This window comes from Alexandromys fortis, unplaced genomic scaffold (assembly GCF_014885135.2).
Source record: "Alexandromys fortis isolate MF-2015 unplaced genomic scaffold, M_Fortis_MF-2015_v1.1 scaffold_199, whole genome shotgun sequence".
Lineage (NCBI taxonomy): Eukaryota > Metazoa > Chordata > Mammalia > Rodentia > Cricetidae > Alexandromys > Alexandromys fortis.
Window position 1 is genome coordinate 1,876,752 of NW_026068074.1, and position 21,488 is coordinate 1,898,239.

At 48.7% G+C, this 21,488-nt stretch overlaps 1 protein-coding gene across 6 annotated transcripts in view; it reads left to right on the forward strand.

Annotated features, from left to right (window-relative positions):
- Positions 1–21,488, forward strand: part of Katnip (katanin interacting protein) — a 168,264-nt gene that overhangs the window by 47,777 nt on the left and 98,999 nt on the right. For 4 of the 6 annotated variants that reach the window (XM_050121617.1, XM_050121615.1, XM_050121616.1 and 1 more), the window contains 4 exons: positions 1,410–1,486; positions 10,804–10,973; positions 12,283–12,380; positions 21,141–21,272. In XM_050121617.1, coding sequence (XP_049977574.1) covers positions 1,425–1,486; positions 10,804–10,973; positions 12,283–12,380; positions 21,141–21,272 — 462 coding nt within the window. In that variant the 5' untranslated portion in view covers positions 1,410–1,424. Of the gene's footprint in view, positions 1–1,409; positions 1,487–10,803; positions 10,974–12,282; positions 12,381–21,140; positions 21,273–21,488 lie in introns of those variants that run through there. The other 2 variants (XM_050121619.1, XM_050121620.1) reach the window with 2 other exon arrangements.

A 21,488-nucleotide genomic window follows, 5' to 3' on the forward strand; every position in this document is an offset into this window, starting at 1 on the left:
CTGTGAAGTGAATCTCAAATTCCCCAAACCCACATATGCATGTAAACACATACATACATGCATGTATACATACATACAGTCATACACATCTGCTTGGGCTTTCTGTAGCTAACCTTCCTCTTTTGCTCTCAGTTATTGATGCTAAGCATCTGTCTGTGTCTCTCTCCATATATATATATTGGCTGCTATTTGTATGTATAGTATACATTATTAATACCTCCATAATACTGTAATAAATTGTCTAAGCCAAGCAAGGTGGCACACACCTGTAATCCTACTACTTAGGAGGTTGAGGCAAGAGGATCACATGTGCAAGAGTCCACTGGGGCTATATTTTGAGGCGACATCTCAAAAACACAAAACCAAACTATTCAATTGTAGTAGGCTGAGTTCTGATAGTCAGATTATATGGCACAGTGCTTAAAAGTCATTTGAACGAGAAGACAGAATGTTGTGTGGAGCTTCAAGGCAGCACATGAACTAACAAATGATTGTCCAGATACTCCTTCAGGCCTGGGTAGGTCCCAGGACCCAAAGTGAGTGTTAGGAATCTGTTTCTCTCTATAACTTGACTCTGCTGCTTTGCCAGTGTTATTCTCAGGTTTTCCCAGACAGACCTGGGCCCCCAGAGAAAGAAAAGCTTCTTCCTGGGAGTATCAGCTAAACCCCAAGGTTGACTTGTCTTCTTCCCCACAAACTGTGATTCCCTGTTGCTGAGCAAAGCACATGGTGATTGTGCCTCCAAGCCAAGGCAGCGTGACCCTGGGGGGTGGCCAGAAGAACTGCCTTAAGCTCCCAGGGGAGCTGCTGAATTGAAAGATAGAGCTAAGAGGCTCCCAGAAAGCAACATGGGGCCCTCTTGGCAGAAGAAGATCTACAGAACCACTTTCTGTAATGACCATGTTGTTTCTGATCATTGGGGATTCCTTTTGCGGTGAGAGGAAAACTTGAGGTCCCTTTTCATCAGTTTGGGGTGACCTGGCAATGACTGACTGAAATGGCTGAGTAGTATGTGTGTGAGGAAATGTCTTAGGTGTCAAGTTTGGCTTTTGTTTTTGTTTGTTTTATTTTTGAGGCAGCATCTCATTACGTAGCTCTGACTGTTCTGGAAGGTGCCAAGTCTTATCAGAGCCCTGGACTTCATAGGGCACGGGGGGGGGGGCAGCAAGGAGGCTGGGGAATTAACCTTCCATCACAGATTGGTGAAGCTATATGTACTTGGGGCCCACGGGTCTCCCATGCAATCCCTGGAGCTCTGGGTCGCCAGAGTGATGCCCCAAGGGGAGCTGGGCCTTCGTCAAGGTCGGCCTCCCAGCTCAGCCAGCCTCCTGCAGGCTATGTGCAGCACCCAGCTTCAGTAAAAACATCCCTGCATTTCCCTCTCACACTGCTCTGTTTCTTCCTTTCAGGGTTATACTAAGGACATGGTGACAGACTTTGATGAGAAACATGATGAGTATTTAATATTGCTTCAACAGAGAAACCGGTAAGAGCGAGCCGTCTGACGGCAACCCTTGTTATTAACCAAATAAAAATTGATTTCGGTTTATTAATAGCACACAGGACACAGGAATGGGGCCCAGAGTCCCCCTCCATGCAGAGGCTGAGGTTATTACCTGCACTTGCAGCTCCATACCTTCCCCCAACCCCCAGCCATCCAGTGCTTTAGTTGTATCCAGTGTTTAGTGTTTTGATTGTACAACCACTTGTTGGTTGTGCAAGTACCACCTCTTGTCTCATGGTGGAGAGGTGGGGGCAGAGGCATAACAGACCCCTCAAGTCACTTGGAAATGGTGGTCTGTATCTCTTGGGCATCAGCTTGCCCTGGAAAGCTGAGTCTGTGGAACAGCAAAAATCAGTTTACTTTGTGTCTCAAGTTGCTTGAAGTGGCATTTAAAGTTAGGGTGGGGCCTATTGGGTTCTTGCAGAAGCTCACACCACTACAGTGTGTAGTGGTCAAGGTCATAGCAACCTGGTGTAATCTGAAGGCCTGTGTTCCTTTACACGGTCAAGCAAGTTCATTTTTAGTTCATTGTGGTTTGTATTCAGACCTGAACCTTCCCTTCCTATGAGCTGGATATGCCTGCTTAGAGCTCAGGAGTTGCCTAGTGTTGAGGAGCTGGGAATGGAGGACCCCTGTAACTTTCCTGTCCACACTGAGCAGCAATGCTATGGGTGTCTGTAGAAACACAGGTGGAGGAGGGGCAGAGAGCCTCCATGTTGGCAGAGAAACAAGGATCTAGATTTGTATTTAATAGCATTGGCAATGAATTCAAGTCAAACCACAAGCCAAATAACTTGTGCTGAACCCCTAACCAGATCTGCCTGAGATGGGAAGACCCAGCAAAGGCAATAATTTGTGTTATGGGAGGGTCTGTGTAAGGGGAGCAGACTTGTCTTGCAGGTAAGTGGTCTGAAAGGTGTGAGTTCAAATCCCATTCAACCATTGGTTTGGGGAGCTCTGGTGATGGTGTTGGGGGTGTATGGGATGACCTCATGCGTTACCATGTAGCACCTCCATTCGTTATACAATTTCATTAGGTCCCTGTCTCTGGGCTGAGGATGTGGCTTAGCTGGTAGGATCCTTGTCTAGCATGTATAAAACCTTGGGTTCAGTCTCCAGCACTGTATAAAGTTGGTGTGGTGGCACATGCCTGTAATCTTAGCACTTGGGAGGTAGAGGCAAAATAATCTAAAGCTCAAAGTCATCCTTGGCTACATAGTGAGTTCAAGGCCAGCCTGGGCTACAAAGACCTAGACAGACAGAGAGATCCCTGTATCTATGACAAGTCTCACTCTCATTTCAATATATACCCAGTGAGTTGGCGGTGCCAGAAGTGGTACCCCTGTGCTCAACCATTTAACAGAACTTTCCCAGCTTCCCAGGGGCAGGCAGCTCAAGTGAGAACAGCAGACAGCTCCTGCTGATTAGACCCCCATGGGTGTTTTTCTTACGCCAGGCGTTGGATGTTTTTATTCAGTCTCTGGCAGGCTGGATGTTGCCACTGAACACCTGGGTGATGGTTTAATCATTTCAGACGCTCATCTGGGAAGAGAGTTTCTTAGCTCCTTATGACCAGATTGTTTCTCATTAATCGGGGATCGATAACTGCTATCACAGAGATGCCGGCTGACAGCATAGATGGGAATTTCACGGAGGAGGTTGTAGCATGGTGACAATTAAAAATATATTGCAGTTGAGTTGCTGTAAATGGATGGGGTGGGTATCACTGGATGCAGGAAATAAGAAAAAGCTGGAAAGGAACCCCCACCAGGGACTTGTAAAGAAAGAGATGCCAAAAATAGTTTTCAGGTTGGCTTCAAGGCACCTTTAACGAAGTGCCAGCCACACATTAGGTGCCACAGTCCACCAGTTTATTTGTGGGCCAACCTGATAGAAAGGGGAAGTGATTGCAGCCATTTGACAGATGCTCCCGGTGTAACGAGCAAGAAGTGGTGGAACTGGATTATACTTTATTTACATTTTTTAAAAATATTTTCATAGTGATTAAAATTAGAGAAACCTGCCAGGGCTGCCAGTGGCTCCAAGTATATACTAAGAAAGGACTTGGTGGGTTACTTGGAGACTGAATTGTGTGCCTGGCGTGATGGTAGAGGCTGAAGACTGAGTGAGCCCCAGAATGCTTAGCTGGGTGATGAGTCCCTTAGAAGGGGCATTGTCGGCAGAGATCTGCCCAGGATGTATCTGACCCTAGCATGCTTGTTGATATGAGCCTTATATTTTGGGAGTGCCCCACCTAGGAAAGGAACTATTGTATGAAAAAGGTAGATTGTGTTAATATTTTCATTTTGTTTTGGTATTTTTAATTTAAAAATTATTTGTGGGAGGCATGTACATCATAGGCTGAATGTGGAAATCAGAACTTGTGGAAACCTCTTCTTCCATCATGTGTCTTTGAGGAACTGAATTTGGGTCTTCAGTTTGGCTGAGTGGCAGTTCACTCGCTTGTGTGCACACGGCTCCGGGTTCCAGCGCCACATGGCACTCTGACTTCAGGCAGAGCTGGTTCCAGGTGCTTAACTTAGGTCTTCAAAACCCTTTCTGCTTGAATCTCCTCTTGGGGCAGCAGGTCCAACTCCCTTGAGGCCATGTTCTTCTGAATGTTTCCTTCAGCTGCTTTTCTCAAGGACCAAATAACACAATTGCCAGACTCTTAGATCTGGTGAAAATCTGCGTTCCCCACTCCCGACACTGCAGGCCCCCTTTGCTGCCAGCTCTCTAGACAGAAGCCTAATCTTCCCAGTCAGTCCTTGTCACTCAGCCCTTTGGTCCTGCTGCTTGATGTTACTCAGATCTGCTCAGGTGTGATTACATCTTCTGTGAGACTGAGTGGCCATAGGAAGGCACTAGGACAAAGCAAAACTGCCCTGTCCCTTGAGCCTCCTTCCTGGCCCTCTCTAGCCCTGCCTGCAGGACATGACAACTCTTGGCTTCTGTTACAACCAGGGTGGCTTCATGTTCACCCTACCAGGGAGCTCATCCCGGGAGATAGTTGGGCTGTAGACACCTCACCTGTCCCCTTCCTCTGCCCAAGCTGCTCGCCTCACCTTCCAAATATAGCTTCTGGGGGTTCCTTCAGGAACAATACCTCTCCCCCTCACTCCATGTGGGCTTGGGTGGGAGTGACTCTATAGTCCAATTTCCTGGAGCACCTTACCAGAACAAGACTGATTAGTGGGGTGTAGAAATGGAGCCCAAGACAGGCCCTAAGGAGCCTTCCTTAGGAAGGGCTGTGCTGGAAGCATTGGGAAAGAAATGCTGTCTTCCCCAAAGTAGCATTGCATGGGGCCCTACCATGACGGGGCAGCAGCGGGCAGCTCAGCTGTGGACAGTCGGGGACTCTCCACTCTAGACAGCTTTGTGTAAAACAGCTATCCATTTTAAGAAAACATCTTTCGGTGATGTCACCTGGATGTCACTGCGTTCATCTGCAGCAGGGAGTTTCTTTATCCAGTCTTTTCACAGTATGAGTCATTATTCCCTAATTTATCAATTTCTTGTATCCACATTCTCATAAATCATCCTGCTTAAGTAGGGGCCCACATGCGGTGCCAGCCCCAGGTCCTAGGCCATGGGACAATGTTTCAGTTGTGATGCTGGGACCCAGGGCAGGCTCTGGAGGGAAGTCAGGACATACTCTCCTCCTGGCCGGTCCTCAGCCTACTGACTCCTCCTCCGAGCACTCTTGAGTTCTGTGCTCCCAGGAGTGTGCTGATCACTGTTTTGTAGATCATCACTTAGCGACTTATGTTTTCCTTCTGTTCTATGTTGTTGCCCAACAATCGGGCACATTGCAGGCTTTCAAGGCTGGCAAGAGATAAGCAGACTGTAACCAGTGTTCCTGCCATCTTTGCTGAAAACAGCTGACAAGTTAACAAAGAAGCCCCCATAGTGCCCCCACCTTCCTCCACAACTGACGTCATCTTTATATTTATCATCTTCTACTCCGGGCCCACAAACCCAGTTTTTTTCTTCCAATTTTGCACTTACTACATACATACTGTTCTGTTTTGGTTTTTAAAGTTAGTGTACAACTTTTTTTTTCATCATGGCATCTTTATATAAAGATACTCCTCCCTCCCATTTACTGTTCTGTTTGTGTGCGAGTGTATGTTTTTATGTATGTGCACATGTGTGTGTACATATGGAAGCCAGAGGTCAGCTTTCAGGTGTCATTCCCCAAGGGCTGTCCTCCTTGGTCTGGGGCTTGCTTTGCCAGTCAGGCTACGGTGCTGGGCATCAACTGTGTGCCACTACATCTGGCGTTTAGACCTGGGTTCTTGAGCTCAGGCCCTTATACTTGGTGGGAGAGCACTTCACTGAGTGCTGCCCACCCCGACCCTGTGAGGAGACCACAGCTATGTTCCTGGGGTCTTTCCTGTGGCTGCTGTAGCATAATGTCCCAACCTCCACTCCCCAGCACCGGGTGCTGGCTTGTGTTCAGGATTTGTTGGTCTCAGTACTAATCTTTTTCACTGCCAGTATTATTGCTTGGGAATTGCTGGAATGTGCTTTCTGGGAAAAGATCAAATCTGCAGCTTTGTCTGTATTTTCCTCTTCCTCCTGAGAAGGGGCTGTGAGTTGTCAGCACTGTCCGAGTTTGTCCGTTACCTTACTGTCTCACAAGCTCCAGGAGTGACATGTCTGTTTTAGCGATGACTCTGGAGTTCAAGTACCCAGAGTTTGTATCTCAGGCCTGCCACATAGCAGCTGGGTGACCTTGGGCAGGTTACTTACCCTCTCTGTGTCCCACTTTCCTTGTCTATGGAGTGGGGTAACAAAGGAATCACGAAGAGTAATGTCTTCCTCAGTTGGTGCTTATTCTTGTGTTCTGTGTCTGTGAGTGGCAGCTCCCTGGGACATGTTTCTCAGCATTCCTGCGCAATTGCAGCCAAGGGCAGCAAAATATGTTAGTTGCTTGACATGTTTTGTTCAAAGAGACAGAGCCAGGAAGCTTTTGGTCTTCTTATTGTCTTTCCTATGTGGCTGTGAGGGACTTTGGGAACCTTAGTTTGCAGTTCTGTGGTTTTCTCAGTGGTTTTGCGATTTCAGCTGGCTCCAGATTTTGTGAGCGTGTGGGAGGGGGGGTAGTGGTGGTGGTGAAGTCCAAAGGACAGCCTCTGCTTTTCTTCCTTGCTACCATCCACTTTGTTTTTGAGACAAAGCCCCTTGCTACCCTGGAGCATGCTGATTGGCTAGACGGGTTAGGCACTGAACCCCTTCAGCACTGGATTACTATGCCTGGCTTTGTTTGTTGCTCTGTCTTTTGAGAAAGCTCTCACCATGTAGCTTGGCTGACCTGAAATTCACAGAGATGCCTCTGCCTCTTGAGTACTGGGATTAAAGGCCTGTGCCAGAGTCTGGGGATCAAACACAGTCTTCATACTTGCAAGGCACGCCCTGTACCAGCTGAGCTCTCCCGGGTCAGGTGTCTTTACTTTTATTGTTTCTTTAGACACAGGACCTCGCTGACTAGCCCAGGCTGGCCGCAAACTCACTATAACCTCCTGCTCCCAGTGAGGGATTACAGGTACAACCACCATGCTTGCTTCTGTCTTTAAACACAAACATAGCAAGACGATTGTTGAGCAACTCTGACTAGATGAAATGCTGTGGCCAGAGCTGGCTGGAACCTTCCCCTCTTCCTCCCTAGGAGCCTTGGGTCAGCACAGGGTCGTTCTTTATTCATGGTGGCTTCCCGGAGCATAACCTGAATCCACTCTCTGTGTTCAGAGTCAGGTTTGGCATTTAGAATTCACCCTTATGTGATGATTATTATTAGTCCCAAACTTTGCAGTATAGTCTCAGGCAGATTCTTAGGACAAGGGCAGAAAACAGCCCCATTCTTTCCAAAATATAAGAATGGTCTCTAGATCAATTGCTAATATTGTGCCCCTCTGAAACCTTTGTTAACTTGGGGGATGAAGAGATGACTCAGCAGTTATGAGCACTGGCTGCTCATCCAGAGGACTTGGGTTCAATTACTGTCACCCCTGTAGAGACTCAAAACCCTCTGTAACTCCAATTCTAGGGAACACAACACTCTCTTCTGACCTGCATAGGCACCAGACACACATGTGGTCCACATACATGTAGGAAAAACACCCATACACATAAAATAATCTATTAAATTTTTTTCCAACTTGCTAGGTTCTTAATCGCTAAAGGGAAAGCCTGTTTGTTGACTTGAGAATCTAATTACCATGGGGTATAAAGGTGTGTTTAAAGACTGAGAACCTGGCATCCCATAGCCATGGCTCTGGAGGGGCTAATGCAGACACAGTACACTGTGCCAATGTCACGTCAGCAATGAGTTACAGACTGCCATAGTTACTTTTAAACTGGTGTGATAAAACCATGACCAAGGCAGTTTACAAAAGAGAGCATTTAATTGGGCTTACAGTTTCAGAGGGGTAAGAGTCCACGACCATGATGGTGGGGAGCAGGGCAGCAGGCAGGCACTGGAGCAGCAGCTGAGAGCTCACACCCTGGCCCACAAACAAGAGGCAGAGATGCACAGCAGGAATGGTAGGAGTCTTCTGAAACATGAAAGTCCACCCTCAGTGACACCCCTTCTTCAACAAGGCCACATCTCCCAACATTCTCAAACAGTCTACCAACTGGGGCCAAGTATTCAAACATAGGAGCTTATGGGCGATTGGGGGTCATTCTCATTCAAACCACCGTATTCCACTACCTACCCCCATAGCCTCATAACCGTATCACAATGCCGCATGTATTTAGTTCAATTTCAAAAGTCTCCATAGTCTTTCACAGTATAAACACAATTTAAAAGTCCAAAAAGTCACCAGGTGGTGGTGGCTCATACCTTTAATCCCAGCACTCAGGAGGCAGAGGCAGGTGGATTTCTGTGATCTACAAAGTGAGTTCTAGTACAGTCAGAGCTGTTACACAGTGAAACCCTGTCTTCAACAACAACAACAATGAAAGTCAGCTTGGTGTGGTGGTGCACACCTTAATTCTCAGCACTCAAGAGGCAGAGGCAGGCAGATCTCTGAAGCCAGCTGGTCTACAGGGGTGCATGCTATGCCCAAATCCGTGAAGTCCCCTCAAGGCCAACAAGGAGACCGAGTCCCATATGTAAAAGCAAAGAGCCTTTATTTTAATCAAGATTGCAAACTCCGTCTCGCTGCATGTCCAGTGTGTTGAAATAAACAGAGAGCCCCGAGCTCAATTAGAATTGGGTTCTTATAGTAGTAAAGGTGGGGGTGTGGGTTCTCTGAGGTTCGGGACCCCTGATTGGCTGACATTTGTCTAGGGGTGTCCTGGTGAGTGTGTGCTGGCAGGTGATCCTATCTACAGCAGTTATAACTTAGGCATTTCCTTTGAATGGTCTGTTCTTGGGTGGAGGTCGGGATATTTCAGCTTCTGTTTTTTTCCTGCTACCAGGTATTGCTTCAGGGTAAACTACTGAGACTCAGGTCTCTCATTAAATTTATCGAGGACCAAGTTCTACTCTGGCAGGCGATAATGGTTGGAAGTAAAGAACTTCCTTTGGGTGACCTGCCCAGACTTAGCTTATCATGGCTGGCCCCCACAGTGTACAGAGAAACACTATCCCAAAAAACACAAACAAAGCAAAACAAGTCCAAAAAGTCTTCTCCGAGACTCAACGCGGTCTCTTGATTCTAACTCCTTATAAAAATCAAAAAGCAGATTACATGTTTCCTACATACAATAGCACAGAATATACATTATGATTCCAAAATGGAGGAATAGGGGCAGAGTGAGGAAATACTGGACCAAAACAAGACTGAAATCCAGGAAGGGAAATTCCAGATCCTCTAACTCCATGTATGATGTCAAAGAGCTCAGATAGCGGTACCCTTCCAGCCTCACTGACTGCAACACTCTTCTTTTCCTTGGGCCAGTTCCACTGTGTGCAGCTCCTCCTGGCAGACATCCCACAGTTCTGGCATCTTCAAATCCTGGGATCTCCAAAGCAATACAGGATTCATTTTCGTATTTTCATACAATGTCCTTTCTGAGTCTCTATGCAGGGATTCCCTGCCACAAGCTTTGCCTTGGTAGCTCTCTTTAGCCATAGAGTAAGGGACCACAACCTCTTTTCTTTGGTATCGTTCATGACTCTAAAGCCAGAACCATATGGTAGACACTGCCAAACCCTGCTGCCTGCTTGGGATGGATCCTGGCACCTCCTTGATCACATTTGCATAAGCTTTCCTTTGTAGGTGGTTTTTAGGTAGAGGAAATCCCTTGGACCTTATCCTTTTAGAAACTGCAGGATTAGCTAGGTGGGGTCTTGCCCTGAAGGCAGTTCTTCCTTTATTCCATGTCCATCTGTCCTCTCCTCATCTCCTTCAACAAATGCCTTCGCTCCCATATTACATTTCCTGGGGTTATTTGCTCCTCAAACTGGACATTTTATGTTTCTTTTTTGCCCTGCTTGCTCTTTTTCATTGCTGCATAAGAGTGATCGCTTGAACCCATGTGACAGAATCAGTATCAGGCCATCCTGGCATCTTCTCTGCCAACAAAATTAGTCCAAAAGCTTTTCAATATAGCCTCAGGTAGATTCTTAGGACCAGGGAAGAGAACAGCCTCATTCTTTGTCAAAATATCACAAGAATGGTCTCTAGTTCAATTGCTAATATTGTTCTCCTCTGAAACCCAGAGCCGGGCCTCCCAGTTCACATTTCACTAGGCACTGCTGTCTTCCAAGCTCCTACTAGAATGGCCCATTAAGTTCTGTTTACAGCATTCAATTGCTTTTCTGTTCCAAAGTCCCCAAATCTTCCATAGTCCTCCAAAAAACAGCATGATCAAGCCTTTCACAGCAATAATCCATTCCCAGATACCAGCTTTGGTTTTAGTTACTTTTTTAATGTTGTAGTAAAACACCATGAACAAGGCAACTTATAAAAAGAAAATGTTTGATTGGGTTTACAGTTTCATAGCTATCAGAATCCTTTTACCATCTTGGTGGGGAGCATGGCTGCAGGCAGGTCAGCATTGCACTGGAGCTGCATCGGAGAGCTCACATCCTGACCCACACACATGATGCAGAGACGCAGCACACTGGGCATGGTGGGGGTCTTTTGAAACCTCAAAGTCTGCCTCTGGTTACACACTTCCTCCAACAAGACCATGCTTCCTAATCCTTCCCAAAAAGTTCTACCAAATGTATCCAAATGTATGAGCCTCTGGGGACCATTCTTAAAGTATCACAGAAACATTGTCATCACTTTATCAAAGTGATGACACTGCTGGGATCCAGGCAGGCAATCTTTTTCTTCCAGACTATTAAAGCATTTAAAGGCCAAGGATCCTGTGCAGCTGAGGCTGGAGCACTTGGAGCAAGGTTTCTCTGTCTATGTCAATGGGGCCAATTCGGAGCTGAAGACATCCCCACGGAAAGCTGTGCACACAGACTTCTCCAGAAGCGCCTCCCAGGCCGAGGGGTCACAAGGTGAGTGCAGACCCTCCTATGCCAGGCAGCAGTGTTTTTAGTTGAAAATTAAGGGATGGGATGTAGCTCAGTGTTAGAGCACCTGCCTGGCAGAAACAAAACACTGCAAAAGAAAATTAAAGACATAAGTTAGAGACTTTGGAAACACCCTGTCTATGTGAGCTCACTAGCAAATGTGTTAACTGTGTCCATCTGTCCAGAAAGATAGCCCAAGAGCAAGACAGAGAAACACTCTTGAAGGTGCTGGGGATGGAGCCCAGGGCCTCACATGTGTTCAGCAGCCACTCCAGGCTTAAATCCCTTTTTACTCCTTTTCAAGCTAGATGTGGCCTCCACATCCCAAACCATAGGCAGCTAGAGCAAGAGATTTCAGTTTTTCTATTACCCGAGGCTCTAATGTCCATGATTTTAAGGGCTATTTTAAATAATACCTGATATGCACATATTAACTTTAATCCCAACACCTATGAAATGTTTTATTCCACTGTTGGTTTTTACATTTAGTTAATCCAGCCCCTTCATGCTTTAAAGGGATTTCAGGTGTCCTCCGAGAGCCTAAGTGGGATGGAAAAACTCCCCACCTGGTCTACCTGTAGGCAAACTGGAACATGATTTAGTATTGAATGGATAGAATGGTTTAACAGATGGGACCAGGCTTCAGGTTGGCTGTGTCACTCTGAGGAATCTGCTTGGTCTCTCTGTATTATTAGAATTCATTGCTTTATAGGTGTGGGAAGCTCCCAAGTCATTATATACATTAAATACAAAATCAACAACAAAAGGACAAAGGGAGAAAGTGATATCACAAAATATTCCCTTAAGGGAGCCACTGTAGTATTTTAAACACACGGTTTACCAGGAACTTTGTAGCCCCTGTGTCTAAGAGGGAATGCCATGGCTTTCTAGCTTTTACCGTGGGCAGGCTGCTGGTGGAGGAGTTACAGGGAACAGGATTACCTGAGCTTGGAACCCTGCAGTATATTCACTCATTCCTCAACTATGTCTCCATCCACCCTCTTTTACACATGGCGTCCTGCTGTTACATCTATGCTTTGGCAATGGCTCTTTGTGTCTGTAGAGCTACCTGATAGGCTATTAGACATGCCATTTTGCAGAACAGACATTCTGCAACTCATACACTTTGCTGCTGGGTATTGGCTTGCTTGCAGCTCGCTTCAATAGGACGATGCATCCCTCGTATATATGACCTTGCGCAGCTGGCCTGAATTGCAGATGTACAGTTCAGAGCAGCCATCAGTGTGAATTTGTCTTCCATGTCTCACCTGCCCCTTCCCTGTCTCTGCTGCAGATTGTGGACGAAGAACCCTGTTTAGAGAAGCTGAAGAAGTCTTAAGACGCAGCTCAAGGACAGCACCTGGAAAGGTCCAGCGCCGAGGATGGCACCAGGTCTGGGAACAGGAACAGAGCCAGGACCATGGCTTTGGCACTTGATTAGGATGAGGAATGGGCCAGTTGAGTCTTTAAGCCCCTATGGGCTTGGTGGCTATAGGGCATGTCTGCAGGTACTGGTTTCTGGGGTACCTGCCCCACTGTAGGGTACTCCCTCTGCCTGGGACCTTCAGAGCCCACAGGGGAGTGCAATAATAGCAGACTCAGGTTCATTTATCCACTTGTTTTTATTGAAGAGCTACCATATGCCAGGCATAATCAGAGATAAAGTAAATGATGAGGACAGAACCCTGGTGAACCTGGTGAACTGAGGTGCCCTTTTGGGTGGCTGCCAATGTTGCTGAGACAGCCTGCATTTCTGAGTCCTGGCCCTGAGTCCCAGTACTGTCCCAGCTACACACAACCTCTCTGCTTGGCACTCAGCACACCCAGAGTCTAGCTTTTCACATTGTCCACTCTTATTAGGGAACAGAGGAGACAGGTGCGCAGAAAAACTCAGGGACCTACACAAGGTTATGGCTAAGAAGTGCCTGAGTCCTGACTTAGAACCAGATCCTTGGCTCTGAGTTCTGTATTCTTCCCCAGCTAGAATTTGCTATTGTCCCTTGCTAGCTTCCCTTGGGGACAGTTCTGGTTTTCTATGGGGCTGCCTAATGTACCCAAGTGTCTCTCTATGCCATGTATGTACTGAGGTTGAATCATGGGGTTTTGGCTCCTATTTGTACCTTTAGCACATTCAGATGGCCTCAGGGACCATATACAACACAGATTGGAAGGCTTAGGCAGGGACTCAGTGTCCTTGTTAATCTGGGTATGGAGGAAATTGGGCATTGCATTTTTTTTTTAAAGATTTATTTATTTATCATGCATACAACGTTCCTACTGCATGTACACCTCCATGCCAAAAGAGGGCACCAGATCTCATGACAGATGATTGTGAGCTACTACATGGTTGCTGGGAATTGAACTCAGGATCTCTGGAAGAGCTGCCAGTGCTCTTAGGCTCTGAGCCATCTCTCCAGTCCTGGGCAATAAAGGTTTTCCCGTGCTTGCCACCTACCATGTCTTCACAGCAACCCAACTGGTTTATGTGTGTCCTCATGGTGCTGCTGTAGAAATTGAGGACCAGAGAGCAAAAAGTACTTGTTCTGGGTCACATGACCCCTAAGGGAAGAAGCTGGGTTGGGGTGTGGAAGGGGCCTGATGCTGCAGACTCCTTAGTCTTCATACCTATGCTTATTGGAAACAGTTATGCCTGCATTAGCTGGGGTCTGAAGAGCAGGCCCACAGGGCCCCAGCCTGGGTGCTTGTGTCTGTCCCCAGCCATGAATGTTAATTTCTTGTTAATGAGGCCTTTCTTGCCTGCCTCACTCCACACAGCTCTTCTGCTTGTTTGGAGGGCTTTCTATTATCACGAGCCATATTTGTGTCTTAGACTGTGACTTAATGGTTGGCCCCAGAGTCTGTCCAATTTAAAAGACTTGGCCTAAGATTAATTAGCATCCCTCCCGTCTCTCCTGTGGCTCCCCACTTCACAAGACTTAATCAGGGCTAATTTCCCCTCGCCTCCCAAAGCCGCTCTGCCATAATTGCCCTTCTGCACTGCAGCAGTTAGGGGTCACTCAGTGCCTAACAATAGGGATGGCTGTTTGAGTAGAAAGCTGACCAGGCTGCACGCGTAGTTCTGGAGCCGATGATCTGGGCCGGCTCGGAGGGGGCCTCCAGCCCACATTGCACAGCTGTCTGCTCTAGCCTGCCAGGAGAATTGGTGCCCAGGACAACTGGGAGAGTGGGCCAGCCTCAGGGATGCCAAGACAGATCCTGTTCTGTGGCCTGGCCTGTGTGGGATGGAGTTGAGAAGTCTGTTGCCCTGAGGACAGTGCTCAGAAACAACAGTGACCTAGCCCTCTCCTCTCCTTGCATCTCTTCCCCTGTTCAAGGCAATGTGAGCGGCTAGACCTCCCTTGCACACAGACCCTGAGCCTTGACAGGCCACTAATAGCACCCCCGGGGTTCCAGCCGCCAGGCTGAGCAGAAGGCATGTCATCATTTGGCTTATGCGCTGTTTCTTCTACCACACTTCCTCTCCCCACCTGCCTCTGTGGCTCCTGGGAAAGAAAGAGGATGGGCTTTGGGATGCTTCTTTGCTGTGTGATTTGGAGCTGGTAATGGACCTCGCTAAGCTTTGTTTTTGTTATCTCACAACTTCATGGGGCTGTGTGTGGTGTGTCACAGGTGGTCTGTGAGCAGTGCACTTCTTCAGCTAGGTCCCCCTGGTGGCAGGTGAGGCTTTGATGAGGCCAGTGCTTGCAGCTCCCTGGTTATGCCTTGGCCATCTTCTTGGTGTCTGCTTTTTCATCTAGAAGATGGTCGATAAGGACGCCTGCCTCAGAAGGTAGCTAATGAAGATCGCCCAGCCAGTGCCTGTGGGCGTTTCTGCCGTGCCTGGCACAGAGGTGGTGGATTGGTAGTGTGGCTCATTGTTGGGGTTAGTGGAGGGGTTGAGGGTGTCTCAGTCTAGAGGTCTCCAGGCCACTCATTCTCACATTTCTAATTCTCTTTTATTTGTGGGGGAGGGGAAAGAGTGCCTGTGAGCAGAGGCCAGGAGAAGGCCTCAGCTGGACTCCTCTCTGCTTATCCCTTTGAGGCAGTCCTCTCCAATGAACCCAGGACTTGCATTTTCTCAGCTAGGCTGGGACAGAGCATGTACCAGACGTTCTCCTGTCTCGGCTTCCTCAGAGTTGGAGGAATACCTCTCCGCCATAGTCCACTGTGCCTTTGCTCAGAAGGCCCTTCATGTTCTGTGGGGCTAGAATCCAAACCCCAGTCCTCATGACTGCTCGGCAGTCTCCCGTCTGCTGCGTTGTCATGTCTGGCCTCACTTCCTCCGCTTAGTCCTGGACATTTATGGAGCACCCTGAAGATTTGGATCCTTAGTGCTGGGTTATGGGCTGCAAGTGAGGCAGGCCAGCCTTGCTGCCCTGGAACTCAGGAGATAGGAGTGCAGGACAGGACAGGACAGCAGTGGCCAGCAAGTGAATGACAGGTGCAATGAAGGAGAGCCATGCATGCCAGAGGGACAGTGGCAGGCAGCAGAGGTGCCCAGGACCCATGGACAGACCTGAATGTGAGGATCATGGTCTTCTTGGAAAGACTCATTAGAGTGTGATGGAAAAGGTGTTATCAGGGGTCAGTGCATGGTGATAGAGAGGCAGAGCTGGGGGCCTGGGGTACAGTTGCATGGCTGATCACACAAGCTGAGGATATGGGCAGCAGACTGAGTGGAGGGGCTCGGGGAAGCACCACGATGGTAGAGCTGCCTTTGGAAAGCTCTTGACTGTTGTGTGCAGATGGGACTGTTCTATCCACCCCATAACTCCCCTCACCCCAGGCTCGCAGGAGCTCTGAGGCTGTGTTCTGAATCCACACAGCTCTCCTCTGCCCCTTTCCACAGCCCCACTCCGTGCCCTTTCCTCTGGCTCCACTGACCCCCTGCACCCCTCCAGGTTAGTTTCTCACTCCTGGATCGGTTGAAACATCCAAGAGAAACTATCTGAGTGTCTCAGCTCATCCGTGTTGCTCAGGCTGTGGCCTGTGGGAGCTGTGGGAGTTGACTGTTGTAGTTGGCCTTGGTGGGGTGCTGAATGCCACCTGAGTGGGTTGTGTGACTCAGGGTCACCTGGTGCTAATCCTGCCTGGCCTTGAACAGCCTAGGAGCAGGAGCGTGACTACAGCTTATGAGCTAATATTCTGGAGTTGGGCAGTCTAGTCTTGGTGTTCCTAGTCTTGGTGTTCTGCATCAGTGTTATTACTGTCACCAGGGTAAGAAGCTCATTGACCGCCTCTGGCCCTAGGAAGTGGAGTTAAGTGGAAAGTATCTCCGAGGTAGAAAGTTCCAGAGACAAATCTTTGGGTTCACAGAAGAGGGAGGGGCCAGTCTTTGCCCTCATGCTTCTGGAGTCTTATATTTTTAATTATTTATTTACTTAAAAAATTTGAAATAGGTTCTCATAGCCCATGCTGGCCTTGAACTCACTAAGTAGTTGCCGACCTTTTTTGTTTTGTTTTGTTTTGTTTTGTTTGTTTGTTTGTTTGTTTGTTTGTTTTGAGACAGTATTTCTCCACAGCTTTGGAGCCTGTCCTGGAGCTAGCTCTTGTAGACCAGGCTGGTCTTGACCTCACAGAGATTCACCTGCCTCTGCCTCCTGAGTGCTAGGATTAAAGGTAGACGCCACCACGGCCAGGTTTACCCTTAAGTCTTGATCCTCCTTGTGTACCTCTTTCATGCTGAGGTTACAGATTTGAGACACCATGCCCAGCTGTTTCCATCCTTTTGACTGGGCTCCTCTTCTTTGGGGGTAGCCAGATGAAAGCAGGTGGTTAAGGAGGCAGGGTCCCCAGTGGCCAGTTCTTAAAAGCCACCCTACCAGGAATGGGGTCCTGGCCCTGTTCCAGTTTCAGGGTTTCTTTTAGACTGCAGGGCTCACCACAAAGGGCCAGTGGGGTCACACTATCACTTCTGCTGGCCATGGCCTGGTCAGTAGTGGAGCTCGGGGCTCTAGAGGTTGACTGGATGAATGCGGCAGGCCCCCACGCCACCACCTCCACTGTGGAGCGGCCTGCAGGTGATATTTTGGCATCTGTCCCCGCTGGCCTTTCCCTTGCTGCTTCTGGGCCTTAGATCTCTCTGCCGCCATCAGTGGATTAAGATTTATGGCTTCCTCAGCCTTGTAATACTTGGGTAGACAGTGGCCTAATCAACAGAGCTGCCGTTTACCAAAATGCTGTCAGCTTTGATGAACATCACTGGCTCTCGGCATTAAATCGGTAGTGAAGGGATTGGCCTTCCAGTGATTTACTGTGGACTAGACTCTCAGGAAAGGTCTCCACAGAAGGTTTGCTGTGGGATGCAAGTGGCCTTGGCTGTCCCTTACTACAACATCTGCTTCCTGGGTGGCTGCAGTCATATGAGCATCTACAATACAGCTCACCTCTAGGTTGTGAAGCTGGGTCCCCTTGCTGCTTTCTGACTTGTGACCTTGTCAAGAGCTGACAAACCTGCAAAGAGCTGATCAAAGATCAGCTCCTCACCCCAGCCTGCTTTGGGGGCCTTGGTAGAGCCGTTCCACCTCTAGAGGGCGCCATTAACATATCACACAACCTGTCCAAGCATGCAGGGCATCCCGTGCTCGCTCTTTTCGTGTTTGACAGTACACTTGAATGCACCCTCTTAGAACACTTTATGAGGAGGTGCAAAAGACACACAAATAACTCTGGGCATGAACTGGGTGGAGTGTGGGCTGAGCTCGAAGTGAGCAGCTTTGGGAGGTTTGTGTGGAAAGGCTTTTAAATCCTCCTCCAGGATAGGTACTGCAAAGGTCTGGCAGGGTCTGGGTTTGCAAGTAGGCAGGAAAGAGCAGCCACTCATAAACACCCACTCCCGGTAAAGCAGTATGCCAGTCGGGGAGCCAGCCTGGAGCAACGTCATTCTTCCATGTAAGGTGGAAGGTGGGAGGCCAGGAGCATGCATGTGGCTGGTGCTGGGTTGGAATCTGCCAGCCTTGGTGTGGGTGGGGCCATCCCCCAGGTTGTGGGCAGAGGAGGCTCCCCAGGCTCGGGTGGGAGAGCAGGCCAGATGGCGGCTATTTATTACCCTTTGGGCACCCACTCAGTATTGTGAGCACTTTCTGGACCACAGAGTTAATTTCAGAACTGTTGCTTCATAAGCCGCAGTGTTCACCATGGTGCTGAGTGGACTCGGGTAGGGCACTGGTGTCTGGGACTTAGTGCAGCTAGAGCCGTGAGGGCCTGCTGACTTAGGGCCTTAGGGCTGCCCACAAAGCTGTGTTTGCATATTGGCTATCATTGCGGAGTTCTGCTGTGCTGAGCTGCAGGGAGGAGGCTGGGCAGTTGCTGAAGGGCTATGATCCTGGCTCCTTGCTGGATGTAGAGTTCCTTCTGTGGATGTGCCAACCCAGAGGCCAGCCAAATTGCAGCTCCCACTGTCATTTGCCAGCTTCCTTTCAGGCAGGCCTCAATCTCTGCCTCTTAGCTGGGCCTTTCCTGTGCCCCAGGGTGCCACGATAGCCCCAACAGCGCCTTACTTACAGTACTCTTCTGCTTCCAAGAACTATCTCCTAGTAGAGTGGGCAGGAGAGGGAGGTGGTGTCTGCAGCTCTGGCTTCTGTCACATGTCCCATCTTCCCCTGAGGAACTCAGTTCTAGGATTGGTGGATCTGTGGCTGGCAGGGGTTCACAAGTAAGAGCTAAGGTGTTTTCTCCAGAGCAAAGGACAGGGCAGACAGGCAGTGTGTATCCAGGCTTGTCTGGAGTTTTAGGAAAGAGGGGACAGAAAGGTTAACACTATAGGTCCACAGGCAGCATTCAGAAGTAGCAAAGTCCTGGTCCAAGCCCTCCCCTTTCTAGAGAAAGAACCAGAAGGCCTTAAAGGGTCTGGGTGACTGGTGATCCGGCTACCTCCTGCTTGGCCTGACATAAGTCTGTCTGTGGTCTGTCACTTCCTTTTCTCCCATCTTCTCCTCCTGGCCAATAGGCCCCAGTGTTACGACGTTGCTGAGTGGCCCAGGGAGAAGAACATAGCACTCCTTGGCCTGGAGAGAAGAACAAAGTATCCGAGTCTAGAAGGAAGCCATCACAGCTAGAGCTAGCCCTGGGCTGTGGCGTGAAGAGGGAAGGTGGCCCAATGGCGGTGTGTGGAGAACACAAGGCATTAAAAGTGGCCCGATGGCGGTACATCTTCCTTGCTCTCATAGACAGTGGCCTGTTTCATTCTCACCCTTTAGCCACACATGGACTCAGGGCAGAGAGGCAAGCAAGCGCTCAGAGACACAGGAAGGGGTTTCTATGGACTCAGCTGGACTGACAGGGCCCTGGCAGTGGCTCCAGTTGGCTCACAGTCACACGTATTAGAATGTGCAGGAATCAGTGTGGGAGCCTTGTATGCTGGTATATCAAGTGAGGTCTGGGTTTGCTAACAGTGGCTTGCATGGTATGACAACAGATGTCACCTGTCAGCTGGCTGAGTCCTTTTGTTCTGCTCATGTGGAAATCATGAGTGAGCAGGGAGTAGCTTCTAATACTGGCAGCTTTGGGCCTGGCGTAGAACTCAGGTGCTTCTCCAGAAGACAAAGGGCAGGACAGACAGGCAGGCTTGCAGGTTGGACTGACAGACTCAGAGCCCTGAGAAACAGAGACTTATGACTCCAGGTTTTAGACGTCAGAGGCAGTTCAGGTGAGAGGCCTCCTGTTCTGAGAACCGATTGCCAGGAGTCAGGCACTCGGAAGCCAGTGAGATCCTGAGCTCTAAGCAGTCAGGCAGCAGCATGTGCTCAACCTCTGAGCCAGCCACTCTGGGATTCTCAGTAGCTACTGCGGCTGGTGGTATAGCTCTCAAAACCATGAGCTTTTGAGGTGGGCAGCTCCCAGAAACTCTTCTAGAGACCAAGGCCTGCAGCATCTTGCCTACCATCTCTTGTGCCTTCCACAGCCTTAGCTCACAGCCTGCTATTTCTCTATTTCTTCTCCATACTGCACTGTCCTCAGTCGTCTCCCACCCACTCTCTGGAACTCTCTGAGGTTTTTTTTTTTTTTTTTTTTTTTTTTTTTTTTTTTTTGCCAGTGGCTGCAGCTGCCACTGCCTCCGCTGGCCCCCCTTGTGTCACCAATTCAGCCCACTCTACTCAGGATAAAAATCGCAAGTGTAAAAGCTTTCTATGTGGTCTGATGTTACAACATCTGGGGGCACTAGGGGAGGGTCTCCTTGCAACTCCAAATGCTAGCTGAGCTGGGCATGAGGCAGTCGCGTCACTCCCCGTGACCCACACCGTTAGTTGTTCTTATGGGCCCTTTGGTCCCCGCTAGCTGCACAAAGGTGGGCTCTGTGTATGTGTGTTGGTGGGGGGGGGCGGTGATGTGCATACAGGGGAAGAAAGGGAAATAGAATTCTGGAGTGGTTGATAGCCCCCAACACCTGGCACAGGTATTTGTTTCTCTAAGAAAGATGCAAAGAATGCTTGAAAGAAGAGATGCTGTAGCAAGGACAGCTTGTGTAGGCCAAAAAGCTTTGCAAACGTTCTGTGCCTTTCAGTTTAGCAAACCTACGGCATGTCAGCCACACTTTCCCAAACACAGGCTCAGTTAGCTCACAAGGCTTTATTTTTTTATTTATTTATTTTTGAGACAGGGTTTCTCTGTAGCTTTGGAGCCTGTCCTGAAACTTGCTCTGTAGAACAGACTGGCCTCAAACTCAGAGATCCGCCTGCCTGTGCCTCTCAAGTGCTGGGATTAAAGGCGTGTACCACCACCACCCGGCTTTCACAAGGCTCTTTGGGAAAGTCTAACACCTATAAAAATTCTACTGAAAAATAATCACTAAAACTCTGAAAATTTCTACTGCAAATATACTTTGCAAATATAAGGGAAAAATAAGCATAGGAGGTACAACACTGTAAACCTGCTGAGCTGAGGACAGGGGCTGCAGTGGGAATTCCAGTACTCGGGTGCAGTGGGGACTCCAGTACTCGGGAGATCGAGGACGGGGCTGCAGTGGGGATTCCAGTACTAGGGAGACCGAGGCAGGAGTTTGAGGATAGCCTAAAGAGACATGATCTTTAAAAAAGCTAGTCAAAATCCTTCCCTACTCAGGAACAGTACTCCTTGAATCTCATTCTTTAGACAGCTGTCTTTGAGCAGAATGGCATCTCTTCTCATGTCAACACTCTGAATTTCTGTGTCCAGAAATCCGTGCAGATCAGAACTGAAGCTGGCCCTCGGCTTCACATTGAACCTCCTCTGGATTGTTCAGAAGATTTGGAGTCATCTAAGGATGTGACTGGCAAGGCTAGGGATGCTGCTGAGGATCACACACAGGTAGGGTCTGGCCACAGCCTGCACTTGGGGCTCCCACAAAATTGAGATCTGGTGCAGTGTTCTTTCCAATACCTACTTTGACCATTGTCCTTCCCACAGCTCACATATTGAAAACCTCTGTGTGTGTGTGTGTGTGTGTGTGTGTGTGTGTGTGTGTGTGAGAGAGAGAGAGAGAGAGAGAGAGAGAGAGAGAGAGAGAGAGAGAGAGAGAGAGAG